We start from the raw sequence: 20,829 nt of genomic DNA on the forward strand, positions 1-20,829 counted from the left end.
CGGTTGCTAAGCAACCCGCACAACAGCATGCTTCTCCAACTTGGCTCTGGGCTCGCTGAGCACCCTGTAATCGCACACAATCAAACCCATAAGTGTGTGCTCACGCTCATATGGAACGTGTGGGAAAAGGTGACCACTCCCAATAGTTTCCATCTCATAAGCCAAAGCCAAGAGTCCCTTTAGCTGCCGCTTAAATCAAGCGTATCATTGCGTTGCAATCAATGAGGATTTATTGCAGTGTATTTAAATCTGAACTGACTTTGGCTCACATTGGGAAAAAAAAGGAGTCAGAGAAAGAATCTGTTGGGAGATATGTTTTTAATTCACTCCAGCAAAAATAAAAGCAGAGGAAAAACACCTGCAGCAGACAGAGCCATCCATCCAGACACTCGCTGACATCTTCACGACCCACGCGGCTAATAGCAGAGCATAAATCTGTGAAAATTGTATGATAGCTAAAAGTTATTGCCGGCGTTCGTTGGCACTGAACTGTGTCTAACAATCCAAGGCTTCGGTTACAACGTTTCTATCCATTCTAAAAGGAATGAGTCGTCAACGTCACCACAAAAAACAAGTAAATACACAGCAAATAATCACCCCCACTCACACGCGTACAAAGGCAATCTGAGCACAATCTATAGAAAACAAAGGTTTGTGTCGTGAAGCAACAGCAATCGTTACACATTCCAAAAAAATCATCATAAACTTACAAAAATAGACATTTATGGGTCCACACAACAGGTAAAAACCAGAGATCTATTGAGATTAGAGAGAAAACAATGGCACTTACTGGGACTAAATAACACCGAGGCAGCTTTAGTCCACATTTTAGCGTGTCCCCACGTGTAGGGTCAACTAGGAAAGGCAAAGCACGGACCAAACAGCTTTAAGGATGACAGAAAATAAAACAAAATATAATATTAAAAACTTAGTAATCTGTTCTACCTTCTACAGGCCTAAGATAGATTACATCTAACCCTTGATTATCAAAAAATGGGGCAAAAAGCCTTTAGATTTTAAGACACATTCTTATTATTAAAGATACATCCTCCTTGATCGTGCACGTCGAACAGCCCTTACCAGCTCCCAAACTGCTGATGCACGAATATTAAAATACAGAAACACAGACTTACAACGCCCCCTATGTGTTAAGGCCATGAACTGCAACAGTGTGTGTGTGTGTGTGTGTGTGTGTGTGTGTGTGTGTGTGTGTGTGTGTGTGTGTGTGTGTGAGAGAGCCGTCATTAGCTTTAGGCAGGACAAACTGCTCCATCTCAGACCTCCACTACCACCGCCTCCTGGTCTCTGCGTGTCTCCCCGTCCTCAGCGGCACCCAGAGGTCCGGCCCACCACAGGCTCAGGGTGTTGTCTTCTCGGGTGACTTCCTGTGGCCTGGATGCGGCGCCCCCTTCGGTGTCAGAGGCGGAGTCGCCTTCGCTGTCGCCTGGCCAGGGAAACTGACGCTGGCCGCTAGAGGTCGCCAACAGAGGCATGAAGGGATGAATACTGAGCAGGAAGAGGAAGAAGAAGAGGGTGAAAAGGATGGTAGTGAAGGGAAACTTTAATTATTACAAAAATCTACAAATAGTTTCCTGAAATTCAACTTGGTTTACAGACTAGGGTCGACACTTGGGCCGACCTCGGCATATTCAAATTACTCAACGTTTTGTTGAATCAACCTTGTAATGGAAAAATACAATATAGTAGACAAGTAATTTCTCTCTATATAACAAAGACTCAAAATCAATCACCTTTATTATGCATTATAACAATTTGTCTTGAAAAATCTCATGTTCACCTTCTTAAAATCTCTCAATCACTGAAACAATGAGAAACATTCCTTCTTAGAAATGACAAAAAAACCTCAAGGCTTACAGAACATTAAATAATCATTAATTATACCCTTCAATAAACAACTGTGAACGTTTGCATCACATGGTCCCATGCTGATTCTGAGCTTTATTCTGTCTGTTGCCTGTGGAGACGGGAGGTGATGAGGTCTAGACCAGATGATGGAAACTTTATCATAACTTCCTACATTCATTAGGAAAATGAAATTGTTCTTGTACTGGTGAACATTGCAAACAGTGCCACCCGCTGCACGTCTCATCTCTGGAAGCACTGGTATAAGTGCCTTTAATACCTTTTTATATGTGTTTTTATGTGTGTTTGTTTGCATAGTTTTTGTGGACCCTGAATCTGAAATAAAGCTATTATCTATATGTCTATCTACAGTATCCATCTATCTATTCTAAGTTTCTCCCAGTGGCTCCGTCATTTTCAAAACAATCTCTGAACCTCCATGGAGGTTTTATCATCCAGGAGGATGTTCCTGCTGATATTTTTAATTAAATCCACCAGTATTTGTTCTCGTTCAATCCATCTTGGACTTTAGTCTCCCTTTTCTTTTCTTCGTGTGCAATGGTTTTGTCAAAAAAACAAAGTGGCATCTTTAATGATTCTGAGTAAACGTATTATATTGATATTAAACTGTGAAGAGCAACTCGTTAGATTTCAAAAACTGCTAAAATTTCTCAGATAAAGCAAATATTAGCAAAGTTACCGTCATTTAAATTATCATGATGCGTTCTGGGTCCCTCTGAAACCCGGACATTTTGATTAGTTCTGGCCAGACGGTCTAGACAAGATGTGAAAAGAGGACATGTCCGGGTAAAGCCGAACGTATGGTCACCATATTACAAACTAAATGATTATTGGTTCCAATCACTGGCACAGTGGCAGACTGAGGCAGGAAACAGCAATACAGTCAGTTCAAAGTAGTGATCGATCGATTCATCGGCAGGCCGATTTAATCTGCCAATTTCTGCGTGTTTTATGCGTATCGCATCGGGCGATGCGCGCTGCTGTGTTTGCCGATCCACGTTATATACAGTGCAAAGCCCCTCCCCCCACTAGCAAAGCATGAAGTGCAAGTTTTAAACTTTCAAAGCATCTTTTAACTGTTTAACTTAGCTGACGTTCTGTGGTTGTTGTTGCTGTTGTATTTAACGAGCAGCTGGCTGGAGGTTTGGCGTGTGTCACAGCTGTTTTCAGGGCAAAGACGAACAGTTATCTTTCACAATATTTCATGAGATGTCTCACTATTTTTTACTTGTTCTTGTTCTACATCGCCTGTTTTTATTATTTGTTAAATATTTTTCACTTGGTGTCGTTCTACCTCACCTTTGTTACTTTCAAAAAATGTTCCTTTTATAAAATTGAAACTTGTACCATTTGTTATTGTGTAATTTTTAGGATGTAAATTGAGGGAGCAAAAGTTGCATCGGCTCAAGAAAATCGGCAGTCCATATCGGTCATCGGCTAAGGCTGGAGGAAAAAAAATCGTTGTCGGCCCTAAAAAACTCCCGATCAGTCGATCCCTAGTTCAGAGTCAAAGGTGACTCCCCTCTCCTACCTTTAAACCATCCAATCGTTGGTATTTAATGTACAAATTCAATGACAGCTTTTGATTTGTTGGGAGTCAGACCTGATGCCGTTGGTGCAGTCCCAGTGAGCCTGAAACCTGCGCTGAGGCTGCAGCAGCTCTTCATTAGCGTCTGGAGAGGCTGACAACGTGTCCCACACTGACACTACACCCTCCGTGTCTCCACTCAGCAGGTACCTGCCAGACCTAAAAACACACACACACACACACAATAAGTGCCACAAAAATCCTCCGAGCAGAAAGTCCTGCTGAGTGGTGATAAAACCGACACTATGACACTAGGGCCCTGTTGACATGACAACGTTTTCAAGTGAAAATGCAAACGTTTTGGCGGTCCATTTACACGGCAACGTCGTTTTGGTGCTTGAAAACAGAACTTTAAACTTTTAAAACGGGCTCCAGAGTTTCCTCCTTGGTGTCTCCGTGGAAACAGGGAAACAACACTTTCTTTGTTTACAGGCATGCGCACTGCAGCTACAGTGCTGCAGAGGCATCACTCTTTAGAATTTAACTTAATTTCTCCAACAAAGCGTTCATTTACTTCACCATCACTTGGATCAGCACCAGATTCTGACCACAATCACAGTGCTTCACTCCTACGTAAAGCTTCTTGACCGAACCCGAGGTCGGGCTTAATTACTATCTTTTTTACGCGGACTCTGGCTGGACGCTGCTGCGGTGAATGAACTGTCGGGTGATGTGTTTCAATAAACGCAAGATGATCCACAAATGTTGCTGAGGAGGTGAATGGGGGCTGTCCTCTGGTATATAAATAAATTATATATATATAGATTAGAAAATGCATAAATGTTTGTTCGTGACTCGTCGTGTTGCTGTGTGTGTCACATGTAGCGAGCAGCTCTCTGAGTTGTGTGTGTTGCAGCAGACATGTACATGATGCTGCTTGTCATGTTTATAGATGTATGCAGAACGAGTGGCTATTAAATAAAGCTGAGTAATCAGAGTAACTCGCCTTGGATCATCTTACATGTGCGTGCCGCACGAGGACTTGAACACTGTCGGGAGCAGTGAGTTCAGGCTTAAAGAGAGATCGGCTTTATTTAGGTTTGGGTCATTTGTAGGTCCGATTAAAGAGCCACTCTAACTTGTGTTCAGACGAAGTGCCTCTGCGCATCCTCTTATTTTGGTTCATTGCAAAATCATACCGCCATCTACTGGCATGGCATGTTTACTACATGGTTGTTGATGCTTCACATGGTCTCATGTAAACAGAGATTGTTTTGAAAATGTTATGAGTGAATGCGGAACTTTTTAGAAACAAAAACAGAAACAGAAGCAAAGCCTTGTTGTCGTGTAAACAGGGCCTAGAACAGGTGTTGGTGCTTCACTCACGGGTCCAGGTCAAAGTAGATGCGCTGGTTTGTGGAAACATTCCTCTTCAGGGAGAATACGACTTTTCCTGGCTCCCTCAGGTCCCAGCACAGGATCTCTGGATCCTGCACACACGTTCCAGACACACGTTAGTAAGGACTTTACAACAGCTGCCCCAAACCTTCAACTAAGCCAACTTTAACTGAGACTGCCCTGTGCTGGGCTGGTAAGTTACTGCGTGTAGTGAAGTACATACAAACTGTCACTATTGAAATGGTGCTGGGTGGTCGTGTAGTGTGTGGTTACCTTGCGCCCGCCCGTGTACAGATAATTTCCGTCGGGGGAGAAGAGCAGATGGGTGAGGCCTCCGTGGTGAAGGGTGGGCAGCAGAGCCAGCATGGTGCCGTCCTGACAGGAGTAAAGCCCGGCACAGCGGGAGTAAGAGCCACAGGCGTAGACAGACTGACACGGGCTGAAGCTGATGCAGGAAATGATGCCACTCTGGCCTTGTTTTTTCACTGTGGAGGGGGGGCAGACAGCAGCGTTTGGCTTAACGGTAAGACCTATATTAGTCCAAGAAACAACTTTCACTTATTTTTGGCATTTTCAACCTTTAGAAGAAAAAAAAATCTCAAAATATAACCTATAACAATCTGTTTGTAATTATGGGAACTCTTCTGATAATCGTAATTTACCGCCTGGAGTCATGCCATGTGTTATTGGCATCAAACACACTGAGGCTAAGCTTTGGCCCAGTCCCAACCTTACTAAGGATTAGTGTTCACTTGTTTAAAGGGTGACGAGAGCCAAAACATGTTGCTGACCACTGCCAGGGCTCAGACATTTACTCTCTAACTGGGCCTCGTGTTACTCAGAGTGAGAAACAAATCGGATTTATTAATGATGTCCATCTCTCTGGACTGAAGTGGACTCTTTCTTTCCACACCTACAAACTCCTGAGCATTACCGTTTTTTCAGCTTAGAAAAAGCTTGACTACGGCTGCGTATTAGGGCCATTTAGAATGAGCACCACGAGAAAAACGTTGCAATAAAATTGTATCTTAATAAAATCGTAATTTTATGAGATTAAAGTCATAATATTTTGAGATTAAAGTAGTATCATGTTGAGATAAATGTCAATTTTATGAGAATAAAGTTGTATCTCAATAAAATCTTAAATTTATTAAAGTCACAATATTTCAACATTAAAGTTGTAATATTTTGAGAAAATTTTTGTAATTTTATGAGAACAAAGTCGCATCTTAATAAAATCATAATTTTATGAGATTAAAGAAATAATATTTCAAGATTAAAGTCGTAATATCTTGAGAATAAAGTCGCAATTCTATGAGAATAAAATTTAAATACAAACAGGATCTTGTCTGTGTTGTCTTCGTACGTGCGTTATGGAGAATGTGGAACATTTAGTGAGATACATTTTTCTTTAGGTTTCCCACATGGCAAATTACTTTTGCTCCATGCTCACCACACTGTTATCAGTTTAAGGACTTTAGAGCAACTTTGCAGATGTTTGCGTTTGTTCTGATGAAAGACCCAGACAACATAGCCTCTTTTGTGGAGGAGGAACTGGTTGACTTCAGGGTAATTCACTTCAACATGGAATTTTGAACGCTATAACATTATGAGTTTTTTAAAATGTAACTTTATTCTCAAAATACTATGACCTTAATCTAATAAAATTACAACTAATCTCATAGTGCTCAGATTTCTTTTTATTTTAATGTGGCCCTAATACGCCATTGTACTTGACTGTCAAAAAAAGTTAAACTCACATTAACCTGAATGCTAAACAATTGGCCAAAATTCCTTGAATTTGCAACTGTTCTCAAAATTTGCCTTGTAATTTTCCAGAATTCTACGAACAAATAAATGACTGCAAATAATGTAGTATGTCAAAGTCCCACCATATTTTGGTGGAGTTTTATAAAATTTGGGTAATAGGTAGTAAGATATCTCCAGCACATCCTTATGTCTTCTTTTTTTGTAAATAATATGTTAAGGTTTCTTATACTGAAAAAAATGCCTGAATAAATGAAACCTTAACATATTATGAGGGAGTGAGATATCTACAACTTATATGGTGATTTACAAAAAGTCACATTTTACTTTCAACTAATTATTTCTGTGGGCCTGTGGCAGGGCATGTGATGTAAAGCGTCAATCAAAAAACATCAATCCTTTGGCTTTCTGTGGCACCGTCATTGATTTGGGATCGATATAATCCACTCTATTTACTCCCATAACTTACTGAGAGTCATTATAAATTGAAGCTGACCCAGGGATGATGAAATCAATGTGTTTTCAGAGCTCTTTTCCTACTAGCGAAAAAACACCCGTCCATTATTGGTGCTGACCTATGGTCGGACGCTCCTCACAGTCCCTCCCCGGCCTCTCGGTGTAGAAGACTCGGACCATTTTGTCGAAGCCGCAGTAGAGCTGCGTTCCGTCTGGGGAGAAACAGAGCGAGTGGGCAGCGGTCAGCTCGTCCAGGTGGTTGTAGGGTCGGAAACTGGCGCGCACTTCCCCGTAGAAGGCGTCCCACACGTGGACTGGGTTGTCACGGCTACTGCTGGCGAGGCTGAGGAGTGTTGGGACATTTCAGAAAGAAAACAATACACCCAGAGAATGATTTCATCAGTCAAACCTAACTGCTCCCCATGGTTTTACTGTTGTTCAAAACGAACAAACTATTTTTGAGTTTTCACCCATGCAGTATGACATTTGAATGCCGAACAATTCGGTTTGGAAATACATCCGGTGCTTAGCTGAAAAGCTTAAGAGTCTTGTGCGCTGCCACTTCCTTCTGCAAGTACAAAGGCAATAAAACAATGAAACAACCACTTTATTTTACGGCTTTTTGGGGCCCATCAATAAAGTCAGCAAAACAATGGTCTATTGTTCTATGAACCTGTGATAACCACATTTATTTATTGATCTGAATAATATCCACTGTAATCCAGGAAATTTGTTATTATTATTTGTGCCATAGTATTTAGTCATCTTAAAGATGTAAATCCTTGTTTTAATCAGAAATAAATAGGATAAATGTGACAAAATATGGTGGAAAAGGTGATAAAATAAAAACCACAGAAATTGGTTAAAAGTTGTAAATTAGAGTGGCCAAAAATAGACAGAAAAAGTGGTAAAAAGGGTTCAAAGTGTCAATATTGAAACAATTAGTTTAAACTACTAAATAATGGGCATCACAAATCGTGGATGTGGTTAAATTAGCAAGAATAAGCATAAAATATGGTGAAAAAGAGGTTAAAAGTTACAATAATTGGTCAACATATGACGCATTAGGTGGGAAAAGTAGTGGAAATGTGGCGAAAATGTGCAGAAAAGGACAGGAAGTGACAGAAATGGGAGTAATGTGAAAATGCATTAAAAGGAGCAAAAACGTTGCAAGAAAAAGTGATGGAAATAGGTTAAAATATGGCAAGTTTGGTGTCGTTTCAGAAAAATGATAAAAATGAGCAAAAATGGGCTCATATTATTAATAAAATAACAAACAAACAAACCATTTTTGAGTTTTCATCCATGCAGGATGACATTTGAATGCCATATAATTCAGTTTGGAAATGCATCCGGTGCTTAACTGAAAAGCCTAAGAATCTTGTGTGCCACCACGTCTTTCTGCAATCGCAAAGGCAATAAAACAATGTGCCGCACTTTATTATACAGACAAGGGCTACAGCAGTTTTATTGATTTAAAACCAGGGCCAAAGACTGAGCCGTGGCTTTTAGCTCACATTATTGGACACTGAACAAATGCTGAAACATCACTGCAGCTCAATTAGACAAAGGAAATTATCCCCCACTGCTGCAGCCGTCTTCTGTTATGGTCCCTCTGAGCTGCTGCTATATTCCAGCGCAGGGAAAAGGTCCAATTATAATGCTAGACTGCTGCTAGCTTGGAGCCATGCCTGGAAGTCGGTGAAACTTGCCCGCACCGAAGCAGGAGCCCTCATCCCTCTCAGCAGGGGGAGGCATCACTGCACAGAGCTTTTGGCACATACACGTTTCAAGGAGTGCAAAAGAAAAGACAAAGAGGAAAAAAGAAACGACAAGCGGGAAGGATGAGTAGAGCAGCCTTCATTGGGTATTATAAGCTTCCAAATAACTGAGTGTGACCACCAGGCTCAGCCCTGCAGGAGGCTGTGATCAGAAGAGTCCAACAGGAGACACTCACACCACCTGCTGGCTTCATTTTAATCTAAAAAAAAAACTGTTCCACACACACCTCAGGTGCCCATGTTCAGTTACTAATCAATTATTATTATGCTGACCGGTGTCACGGACGGAGTTTACCTCCGTATTGAGATTGTCTTACAATCTCAGTACGTGACTGCTCCCTACTGAGATGTACCGGTGCTGGAATTGCCATGTTCAATGTCATTCAGATTGCTGTACTGATTTCAAAAAATGCTCAAAACATCACATCAGTCAACCATTGATAAAAAAAATCGACAAATGATTAAAAAAATATATGATTGTGATGATCAGATTGCTAATTTATATCAATACAACAGCTTATGATTGTAAAGTTACATTAGGTTAACTGTTATTTAGTGCAATGTATCTTATAATCATGTTTTTTTGGAAAACAAATTATTCCTCATCATATTGAGTTTTATTATAATCATGTTTTTTTGGAGAATAATCTATTCCTATTTGTACTGAGATTGCTGCATCAGACACTATTACTTTACTTAAGTAAAATTCATTTTCAGGTAGCGCGCATGCTCATAATCTCAGTTTGAGGTAATTTTTTCTAATTACAATTATTATTTTACCCTGCAAGTCAATTTACAATTACATTCTCAATTACAACAGTTCAATTACAATTAATCACAATTACTGAACATTTAATAAATAACCCATGAAACTAACACAAGAGGACCATTAAGTTTTATGGGCTTTTTTTATATTAAAAGCTCAGCAATTGTGATGAATTGTTTAGTCACTGAGAATGTAATTGTAATTGATTTCCAGGGGTAAAAAAAAATATTGTAATTAATTGAAAAAAATGCTGGTCACCGTAATCATTATTGAGTTAACTACAACTGCAAGCAGTTATGAAAGGGGGCCAAGCCTTCCCGCGCGACTTGTCCCCCAGGTTTCGCGGAGCCCTTGGAAGTACGTCATGAAGGATGAAGTTTTGGAAGATGTGATTTAAAATGTGAAAGTTACAGGCCAAAATGCATTTGCACCCATTATAGCGCCACCTAGTGGTGCACTTTTTGGTATGGGTGATCTGTGTGCTCTTCTATAGTTACCCTGTAAATTTCACAGCCATCAACATAATACTTCAGCTGAAATAAAGGTTTGTTTATGTATATGTTATGTAGTAATAAGCCACGCCCACTTTGACCATTCGCGATTAACTTCGAGATACGGTCCCATGAGAGACCCAAGGTCATAGTTACCAAATTTGGTAAAAATCGGTTGTGCCATTTAGGAGATATAAACTTATCATAATTGCAGTGCCCCCTAGAGGCCTAATTTATTCAAATCTGGCTCATACCCCCAGAGTCACATGCCAACCAAGGATCTCAAATTTGGTGGTGTTAGCAAATATTTTGACCGAGATATGCAACAGTTTGCGTTTTTTTAAGCTAGCTAGAAAACTTTACTCGTTATTTTTTGCGCATATTTTGCCCGAACAAATTTTTTTGCTGAACTGTAGATCAGGTCCAATTAAAGACTCAACGCGCAAAGTTTCACACTGATTGGACAAAACCCCAAAGATGAATTTGAAAAAGTAGGTTTTTGATATGTAGTGACTTACAAAGAGCAATGTGCTGTGGGAGTGGGCGTGGCCTATGTCAGAAGATGCGAATCTATGTTGGAAACATGTGAATATGAATTTCATGAAGATGTGAATTAAATTGTGAAAGTTAAAGGCCAAATTTTTTTTGCAATTATAGCGCCACCTAGTGGCGCAATTTTTGGTATGGGTGGTCTGTGTGGTCTTCTATATCTACCCTGTAAATTTCACTGCCCTCAACATAATAATTCAGCAGAAATAAACGTTTATTTATTTATGTGATATGATGTAATAAGCCACACCCACTTTGACCAATCGTGAATACCTTTGAGATATCGCTTCAGGAGGGACCCAAGATCATACCCTCCAAATTTGGTAAATATTGGTCTTGCGATATGCGCCAGTTCGCGTTTTCATAGCTAGCTAGAAAAATGTACTCGTTAATAATTTGCGCATATTTTGCCCGAACAAAATTATTTTCTCAAATTTAGATCAAGTCCAACTGAAGACTCTACGTGCCAAGTTTCATGCTGATTGGACAAAACCCCAAGGAGGAGTTCGAAAAAGAAGGTTTTCCAGTTTTTGCGATTTTGTTCCGAGAAAAGTTTGGGCGTGGCCTAGCCCAGGTGATTCAGTGCTATTCAAGGAATCTGTGGATATGAAGGTTCTAAATTTGCAACAAACAGTGTGGGAGCTATTGGCCAAAACGCGTTGACCTTTGTTATAGCGCCACCTGCTGGCGTACATATGTAAATTTTTGCATCCAAGGTCCCCTGTGGGTTTTGGACCCAACCACCAAAGGGCACCGCCCTACCTTGCACTGTTTATTCTGCAGCACCACTTTTACCCAAGGAAAAATAAAAGGTAATTATAATAATAATCGGAACGATTACAATAGGGTTCCGAGCACCGCTAATCCTAGGAACCGCGTATGCTTACATACGCGGTTCCCTGGCCCCGCGGGCTTGGCCCCCTAAGTACATTAGAATTGTAATTGATTACCAATTACACGATTATAATTATAATTGACCCCAACCCAATCATGTTGCAGTGTTTCTAGACTCCTGATATATTGCTGTTCTGTGGGAGGATGGAGAGGGACCAAAGCTGTGCCTCCATCAGAGGGAACTGGTGGCGGTGGAGGCTGTAATTGTGGCCTCGCTCTCTAACACCCATGATGTCATAATTACTGTCTTCCAAACTGAAGCAAGTGCACAGCTGCAAGAAGAAAGAGCGATGAAGGTCCTCTGGTTGAGGGTAATGTTAGAGGGTCAGATGATGGTAGAACAAGAGGAAACACAAGCGCACCATAGAATCAGCCTCACACCGTTTACATGGGAGCTTTAATTCCTCTTCAGAGTGGAATAAAACTTAATTCCTCTTTAACCTGACCTTGTAAACACTTTATTCCTAATGCTAATTCAATTCCAAATTAAACTTAATTCCGAATTAGGTGGCTTGTTTATTTCGTTTTTAATTCTGAATTAAATAATTCCTCTTTCTTATAAACAGTTAACAACACTTTGGTCGTTTTGCACAACCTCAAGTCGAATAAACCGATTTTCCATGTAAACCTCAGTTTGGGAATTACTATTTCCATGTAAACACGAAGCAGAACACTTTAATTCCGAATGATTTAATTCAGAATAACTAATTCCAAATTAAAAAACATCATGTAACCGTGACCACTGTCCGTCTGACCCACAAACTCATCAGATGAAACTAATTAAAAACCACAGAAATTGGTTAAAAGTTGCAAACAAAAATGGCCAAAAACGGATTTCAAAAAGTGGTAAAAGGGGTTCAAAGTGTAAAGATTGGAACAATTAGTAGGAATACTTAGTTTAAACTAGCAAATAATGGCCATGAAAAATTGTCAATGTGATTAAATTGGCAAAAATAAGCATTAAATATGTTGAAAAGAGGTTAAAAGTGACAATAATGGGTCAACATATGTGTGAAGTGGGAAAAGTGGTGGAAAAGGTTTATAAATGTAGGACCCAATCAGAATAGATGCTTCAGTAGCCATGTGTTTTACTTCAACGGGCAGCGCATTGGCCAAAAACAATAACAAACCCGTGTGGACATCCAAACAAAGCTGAGATGGATCAGCTGTGGGTTATCTACCCACAAACACAGGTGCACTAAAACACGCCATTTTCCAGTTTACCATTTCACATCCTTTGATACTGTTATTTGAAGCATGGAGTGCTTTCTTTATAACTTCAACTAGCATATTTAACTAAATATATTCTATACCACCACTTCACACATTTAGCAGCCTTTGTCCTTACAATTGTAAATCCCATAAAATAAAGAGTAAATACTTCAGGCACCATTTATCCAAGCAGCTCTTGGGAACATAAGATTAAGGGTCAGTTTTCCTCACACCTAATGTTGCTGACTATTGTTCATTTTCTAACATTCCACACTACCAAATAATCTATAAAAGTAGGTATAATTCATGCTGATATTGTGTCGGATCAATATCGGTATCGTATCGGTAGTGATAAAGTTGTATCTGGCCTACTGAGGACTGTGTGTGTGTTTGGAAAAAATCTGTTTCCACTCACAAGCATGTGTCCGGCTGCAGGGAGCTCATTTTGGGGTACCAGCAGTAGTCATAGATGGTGTCACCTTCAGCCATCCTCAGAACTGGACTCTGTGATAGAATTGCAATATTTTTTGTAGTAAATGGAAATAAACTAGTTGGTTTTGCAGATACAAAAGACAAACATTATCTAACTTTCACAACGGTCTTTAATCATAACAATCGTGTAAAGACAAAGCTGAAAATGCACTTTTTTCTCTCAGTGATTTTCAAATCAAATCAGGAAATAAAGGTTCCTCACCATTTCAGTGAGCGCGTCCCAGCTGTAGCTGTAAATCTCTGGTGGGACGTTGAACACGCGGAGCACGTTGTCCGCACTGTTGGTCAGGATACAGGAGCCATCAGGGGCCCTGGAGAGGACGAGCAGATGATGCTCACTCACACATGTTCAGGTTATCTTATTGTGGAGGGGCCAAGTCGCACTCAAATGGTATCAGTGGGGCTGGTTTAAACATTAGCACATTAGCAGCTACACAGTTATCATCAGCGCTCTGGTCACAGATGAGGAGGATTGTTGTTGTTGTTACTTTGGGTAAACACTCTAATGATATCCCTAACCAATCCTTTCTGACTTCTAAACCTCATTACAAAACACCGTTACCATTTGCAGCCTTTGAGGTAATTCTCTGGAAAGTTGGAATACTCAGTCCAGGAACCGGTGAGCATCTGGGGATTCTGGGTAAAATCCAAGCCGAGGCTGAAGAGGTAAAAGAGACAAGTATAAAACTTCAAAACAAAGTGCCTAACACCATACAGTCACTCATATGAGCCCTTACTAATTCCCCTTTTTATGAATGACAAAGCATTGATATAATATACTTTTAAACAGACTAAATGAACGCAGTGATCTGCAGATTAAATATTGAAAAAAAGATGAAGTCCTGCATCATCGGCCACTAAAAAAAATAGATTCCAAACCTTCTTAAAAAATGTAGGGCTATTAAAGAGGTGTTTGCCTTGTCTGTCAAAATAATCTGAGATCTAGATCCTAAATCTGGGTTGGTCTTAGTGTATGGAAAGAGTGATAAGTATGTAAAATCCATTGATAACCACGCCGTATTATATGAACTGTGCTCTCTAACAATGTAAACATTAAATAATAATCAACTAGAAAATATGAACAGTAGTTAAAGACTAATATGTGCAAAACTAAATAGGATAATATAACAAGATAATAATATATAATATTATATATATTCTAATGGGTTCTCACATGCAAACAATGCTGGAGAACATGTGTGTATAGCATTTAGAAGACCTAACAATTCAACACAGTGTTTTTTAAATACATTTACAAATCTAGAGAATGACTATGTGTGTGTTCTGTTTACATAATAGATTAAAAACCATTGATCTGAGAAATCACATTAAGGACACACTAAACCAGTGGTTCCCAAACTCACCCTATTTTGATATAAAAAATTCTGGATACCCAGAGACATTTTTTTTAAAATTTTTTTTAAAAACATCACTTTTTGATCATGTTTGTGATATACTGTTACAAGTAGCATTACAGTGACGAGATGAGCCAGCTCAGATATTTTTATACTGTTTTTTCTTTAAGTAAAAATATAGAATACAGTTGTTTAAGATTATGTGATGGTGTTTTAATTTGAAAAATAATTATTTTAAAAAGTTATAAAAACATATTTTTCTATTTTGTATTCATAATTAATTAACTATGCAATTAATTATTTTAATACTGTAGTTTCTTTTTATTATTATACAGTTTTTTTTTTTTTTTTTTTACAAGATTTAAATTTGAGGAAGTGAAAGTATAGAATACAGTTTCAAGATTGTGTGGTGTTTTTAATTGGAAATATTATAATTATTTTAAAAAGTTATAAAAACATATTTTTCTATTTTGTATTCATAATTAATTAACTATGCAATTAATTATTTTAATACTGTAGTTTCTTTAACTAGATTTATGTTTGAGGAAGTAAAAGTATTGAATACAGATGTTTGAGATTGTGTGTGGTGTTTTAATTTGAAAAAGATTACAAGTAAAAACATAATTCTAATCAAAATTTATATATATATATATATATATATATATATATATATATATATATATATATATATACTGTACATATAGGTAATTTACAAGACATTTCAGAAGACCCCATTTCAATTCCAGGCCACCCCATATGGGGTCACGACCCCAAGGTTGAAAACCCCTGCACTAAACTAAGGACATTTTCCCCCACTTACTGTAGTCCATTAGCTGGGCTGTCTGCAGAGTCCTTATCATCCTGTTCTTCTTCTTGTCTTCCATCCTCCTCCTCTTCTAAAGAAGGTTGGTGCAGATCTGCTCCATTCTGATGGCTTTCTTCTTCTTCCTCACCTTCATCAATCACTGGGACCTCGTGCACCTCAGGCTCTGATCCGTCTCCTGTTCCTTCAAACACAAAGAGAAACAAACATCACTAGTGTTTCCAAAAATCAGATTTCATCTTGTATCACATAAAATATAAAATAGGTTTGATTACAGTTGGCTTGATGTTGTTTTGTTTGAGAGGTTTTCCTAAATTAACAATTAAAAAACTAACTCAGTGCTGTCTGACACCTTGTGACTCTTTATAAGAACATGAAAGTTTCCAAAAGGCTTTAAACCATATTGAAAAGAATTTTTTGCTCAACGTATTTCATTTGTTTTTCCATTTCACACCAACAACATTTGCAAAATCGGCTTTTTTCCTCTTTTAAAGAAAACCCCACAGCACCACATAGAGGCCTGGAATGGTTACTGCAGCATTAAAATCTCCACATGGGAACATTCAGGGATGGGGACAATTACAATCGTAATTACAATTACCAGCTATTTATAATTGGAAAAAAATGTTTCAGTTGTAATCATAATTTAATTGTGATTGAGTTCAGATCATTTTTTGTAATTGGCATGAAAATTCTATTAAAACTGTCATTTACAATTTAATTAAACGCAACAATTCCCACTTCTTCTCAGTTCTCCTGAGGATCATTTTATCATTTAAAAAACAATTTAAGTCTAGGGGTGTACAGACAGAAAAACGGCTCAGATGCCCACACTAAAAACATTAATACCTATATTTATATGGATACGGAAGCTTGACAATGTAATCAAAAGATGAAAAACAACTTGAATGGCAGATAGTAGGGCTGGGCAATAAGGAGCAAAATTATTATTTCAATTTTTTTCCTCAAAATGACAATATATATCAATTTTGATAAATTTTATTCAAATTAAGTGTTTCCAGGAAGACAATTCAGGGTTAGATTTGCTGATAAATGGTTAAAAAAAATGAAATAACTTCTATTACAAACATGGGCAACTCGCGGTCCCAAAAGTAAATGCACATAATGACGGCAAAAAATAGACAATTCCTACAAAAACACAAATTAACAGAGAAATACACACAAAAAAACCCAACACAAATACCTATTAGGACAACTGAATACACAAACGAAAAAAAAAAAAAAAATGCACAATGGGACAACAAAAATTAACAGGAAAAAAAAATGTATAAACAAAAAAAAATAAATATACAAAAAAAAAAAAACTAAAAGAGAAAAATGAAAATGGGACAACAGAAACACAAAAGAACAAAACAAACAAAAGGGCAACAAAAGACACAAAAGGAGGAAAAAAATACACAATGGGACATTCATTAACTAACAGCTGCACAATATGTCCCACTTTTAGTTTTTTCTACTATAAAGGACAGCACGTGTGAGTGAGTTCTGTCGTGTGGCTTGTTTAGGGGAAGGTCTGGGTTAGAACGCACTAATGAATACATCCAACTGTGTTTTTGATGCTGTTCTGAGAAGTAGAGAAAGAAATGACTCCTAAAACGAGTATTTCAATACAAAATAAGTTATAAAATAAAAACAGACATAGCTGATGTTGGAATTTTCTATATCGCCAAAATAGAAAACTCGATATATCTTGGATATCGATATATTGCCCAGCACTAATAGATGTTTTTTAGTGTATTTTACAGCTGATTTAAGACATGGGTCAAAACTGACCCGTTATCACAAGAGTCGCTAAAGGAAAGCTAACATAGGGATTGGTTACGTGTTATTAGCTTATTCATTAAAGACTCAGTAATGCTACTTAATAGTAATTGAAATTTAGTAATTAAGAATACAATTGTAATTGCCTTTCAAGGGGAAAATAATATTTTTAATTTTAATTAGGGAAAAAAATTAATTGTAATTGAACATGGATAACTGAAGTGAATTGACTACAAACCCTGGCTGCGTTATATAACGCTAATTATCAGAAACAGTTTCTTTTCAATCTAACCAATGACCCATACTCTGTCTTGACTGGACTTCCGCCTCCGCTGGTAGCTTATCCTCCGTTAGATCTGGACCTGCACTCCCCTCCAGTCCGTCTTCATGCTCCATCATCCTGGGACGTTTGGCAGATGACGGCGCTCCGTCCTCAGCGGTCTCTTCATGCTCACATGCAGGGGGCTCATGATCTGCCTCTGTGTCCTGTCCTGCACCCGCAGCGCCCTCGCTTTCATCTCCCCCGGCGACGTCAGACATCTAGCTTTGATTAGTAAAACTTCTCGGTCGAGCCTGGGCTCTTTTTGTGCCGCAGCCGGCTGTCAAACGTGAGTGAGGAAAGTGCTACTGGGATAGTGCTTCCTTTTGCAGTGTGGGTGTTTGAGTCTGTTGGGGTGAGAGGACATTACAGCACCCTCCAACCTGGAAAACACACATACTGTAGGTAAACATACACATTAACACTTGTGCATAAACATAGGACAGATTTGGGTGGATCTGTTTCAAAACAAACCTACATTTAACCCCTGCAATAACTGTTTACCTTTCTGCAGTTGCCAAAACATTGCACAAATCATAGGTCACTGTTGTCACTAAGAGAGCAATGCTTTGCTCATTTTGCTTGTGCAAACTACTATAAGCTGTACTATCTTGTGATTTTTACATCATATGTTAAGGTAGGCCTGCACAATTAATCCAATTTTAATCGTGATCATAATTTTGTTTGCCACGATTAAATTAACCTGATCGTCGGCAATATTTACAGTTAAAATGTGGGCTCTGCTGCAGATCAAATCAAGCACTTTCTCAACCATTAGTCAGCGGCAGCTTTGAGTAGTTTGGTGGATTGATAAGAGCTGTGAGCTGGAATTGTGCCCAATAACTCTCATTTCATGAAAGCACTCTGTCATATTGTATTTATTCAGTTAACCCTTGGTATATTTTAGATTCTTAAAAAAAAAAATATATATATATATATATATATTTTTTTTTTAAGTAATACAGATTTTTCCTTAACATGATAAATAATTGAGATTAAAATATTGAACAAAATAATTGTGATTATCAATTTGGCCATTATCGTGCAGCCCTATGTAAAGGTTTCATTTATTCAGACAACTTTGTTCAGGGAATTCACTTTGAAAATGACTTTGATTTATTTGAGATCAAAGTCAATTTCCTGAAAAAAGTTGTCTGAATAAATGAAACCTTAACATAGGCCTGCACAATAATGGCCAAGTAGTGAAATTAAATTAAACAACGATTAATCTTTGTGAGGTACTTGTGGGCATTATCATTCTGTTAGATTAAACTGTAAATATGTATCTCTCCTTGCCCCGCCTGTTAATATGTATATAACTATACTCTTATAGGATAACAAATAGTGTATATATTATTTATACCTTTTAAATTATTTTTCCATTTATTAATAATAATATCCAAGCAATAAGTGACAGATATCAGTGCCTGCAGGATCAATCAATTACAAAAATATACACTAGCAGAAATATACACGGCAGGGCTCACATTTCCCCCATGCTTATGGCACATAATGGAAGTCATTTTTAATCTTAAATTGTAAAATTTTCCCACAAATCGTGCAATTTTCTTTAAATTACACCACAAAATCTAATAAAAAGGGTCACAAAACCCTATAGGTTGAAAGTGAAGGGTCTCTGATATTTGTCACTTATTGCTTTGATATAATCAGTGCTGTACAGTGTTTCTACTGATTTATGTATTTGAAGGGGTTGAGAATTGAATTAGCTCTAATTCTGCGCCGCAACCCCTAAAGTTATTGCACATTTAAATGACTTCCAAAAACATACAAAAATACAGAAATATACACTAGACAACATAAATACACAAAATGACTCTAGAAACACACAAAACGGCAAAAAAAAAAAAAAAAAGAAAAATTACAAAATTACAACAAATACTCAAAAAATGTCTCCAAAATTACAAAATGACAACAAAAATGCCCAAATTGACTTGTAACACAAAACAACAAAAAACAAAATGGGAGGAAATTATCAAAATGACTTTTTTAAAAAAAACACAGAAAGTAACAGTAAAAACACACAGGACAACAACAGACAGCGCAAAATGAGAGAAAAATACACAAAACGACCAACAAAAAAAAACCCAATAAATTACACCAAAAACACATGAAATGACAACACAAACTCATTGTTCTTTCCTGTAATAATGCTCAGATTAGTCACTATTCTATTAATGCTGACATGACTGTTGATAATGTACAGTTACATTATTACGAGTAAAAATATGGCTGCACCAGATTTAGCACCATGTTCATTTCTATCTGTATTCCTTACTTATACTGTTGGATCCCTCTGACAGTGTAATTTCAAATTACTGATAAGATCCTACAAATCTGAGCTCGTGTCTAAAAGTGATCTTATTGGCCATAAAATAAATAAATATACACAAGAACGAGGGATTGATTAACAAAGGCAACCGTATCTGCAGCTTTACTAAAATAGCTTATTTATAATTAGCTGTGCATTTAAATTGGGATGTACACACTAATCACGTCCAGTGTACTTTGATATTAAAAGCATGAATAAAAGTCATTTATTTAGCTCGTTTTTAACAGGAAACACCTGTGGCTGTCAGTGACGCAGACCTACAAACCAACGTTTATGTTTCGTTATAAATACGTAGAGCTTAAGTAAACATAGAGATCTTTACAGAAGTAACATGTAATGTTTGTCAATCAGTCCATGTTTAATGATAGTAAAGTTAAAGTGGTACCTGGGAGAACTTAACGCTTGCTAGCATTAGCTTGTGCTAACGCTCGAGTAGCTACATACCGGTGTTGTGATTTGCCTGGCCTTTCTCTTCCTGTCTTTTTTCGATGGCAGACTCTTTTGTTGATCAGTAACTGTGTAATATTTGTTCCGACAGTGGCTGGCGTAGCCGTCTCACGCATTAAAATGAAAAAAAGTCCCTTTACTTCGGGACTTCAGCTCACAACGAGAGGTAAACACTACGAGCGGCCATGTGTTCGGAACTATCGCGAGAGTTCGTTTGCTCGGTTGAGTAGGCGTGGCTATCAAATTGAGCCATCTGCAGAGAAGATCACTGTTTGTGTAGAATATTTTTTTTAGGTTTGACTTTGGAGTCTTCTGACTAGTTCTAATTTTTTTTTAAATTTTAAATAAACATACCTTTTTCACATTATCGTTTATTACACCCGTTAACCTTTTTCACTTAAATTACACGTGTAGACTCACCTGTCCTCACTCCAACTGCAGATTTATGTTTTTTTCTTTATTGCTTTACATCAAAGTCCAAAACAGCTGTTTTGAGTGATTTTTCTGCTTAAAATTCTTAGACTTTTATTATTAT

The 20,829-nt window shown here is 37.8% G+C and overlaps 1 protein-coding gene across 2 annotated transcripts; it reads right to left on the reverse strand.

The window, feature by feature from the left end:
* Positions 1–291: 291 nt before the first annotated feature.
* wrap53 (WD repeat containing, antisense to TP53) lies at positions 292–20,493 on the reverse strand. 2 transcript variants are annotated; one of them, XM_028475322.1, is made up of 11 exons: positions 20,292–20,493; positions 17,484–17,880; positions 15,394–15,580; positions 13,781–13,876; positions 13,421–13,529; positions 13,142–13,230; positions 7,153–7,376; positions 5,084–5,295; positions 4,799–4,902; positions 3,488–3,631; positions 292–1,506 (listed from the first exon to the last, which is right to left on the reverse strand). In XM_028475322.1, exons 2-11 carry the CDS (start codon positions 17,716–17,718, stop codon positions 1,275–1,277), a joined length of 1,632 nt encoding a protein of 543 aa, XP_028331123.1. In that variant the 5' UTR covers positions 17,719–17,880; positions 20,292–20,493; the 3' UTR covers positions 292–1,274. The 2 variants fall into 2 exon arrangements, with proteins under 2 accessions (XP_028331123.1, XP_028331124.1); XM_028475323.1 differs by having other exon boundaries at positions 20,233–20,493.
* Between the last annotated feature and the right edge of the window lie 336 nt (positions 20,494–20,829).

This window comes from Gouania willdenowi, chromosome 18 (assembly GCF_900634775.1).
Source record: "Gouania willdenowi chromosome 18, fGouWil2.1, whole genome shotgun sequence".
Classification (NCBI taxonomy): Eukaryota; Metazoa; Chordata; class Actinopteri; order Blenniiformes; family Gobiesocidae; genus Gouania; species Gouania willdenowi.

Excerpts from the sequence above, each read along its gene's own strand:
- wrap53 (XM_028475322.1), bottom strand. The coding sequence starts at position 17,718 with ATGTCTGACGTCGCCGGGGGAGATGAAAGCGAGGGCGCTGCGGGTGCA. Across the intron at positions 15,581-17,483 it reads GGAAGTCCAGTCAAGACAGA|GAACAGGAGACGGATCAGAG; the intron begins GTATGGGTCATT and ends TTGTGTTTGAAG. Across the intron at positions 13,530-13,780 it reads TACCTCAAAGGCTGCAAATG|GGCCCCTGATGGCTCCTGTA; the intron begins GTAACGGTGTTT and ends CGTCCTCTCCAG.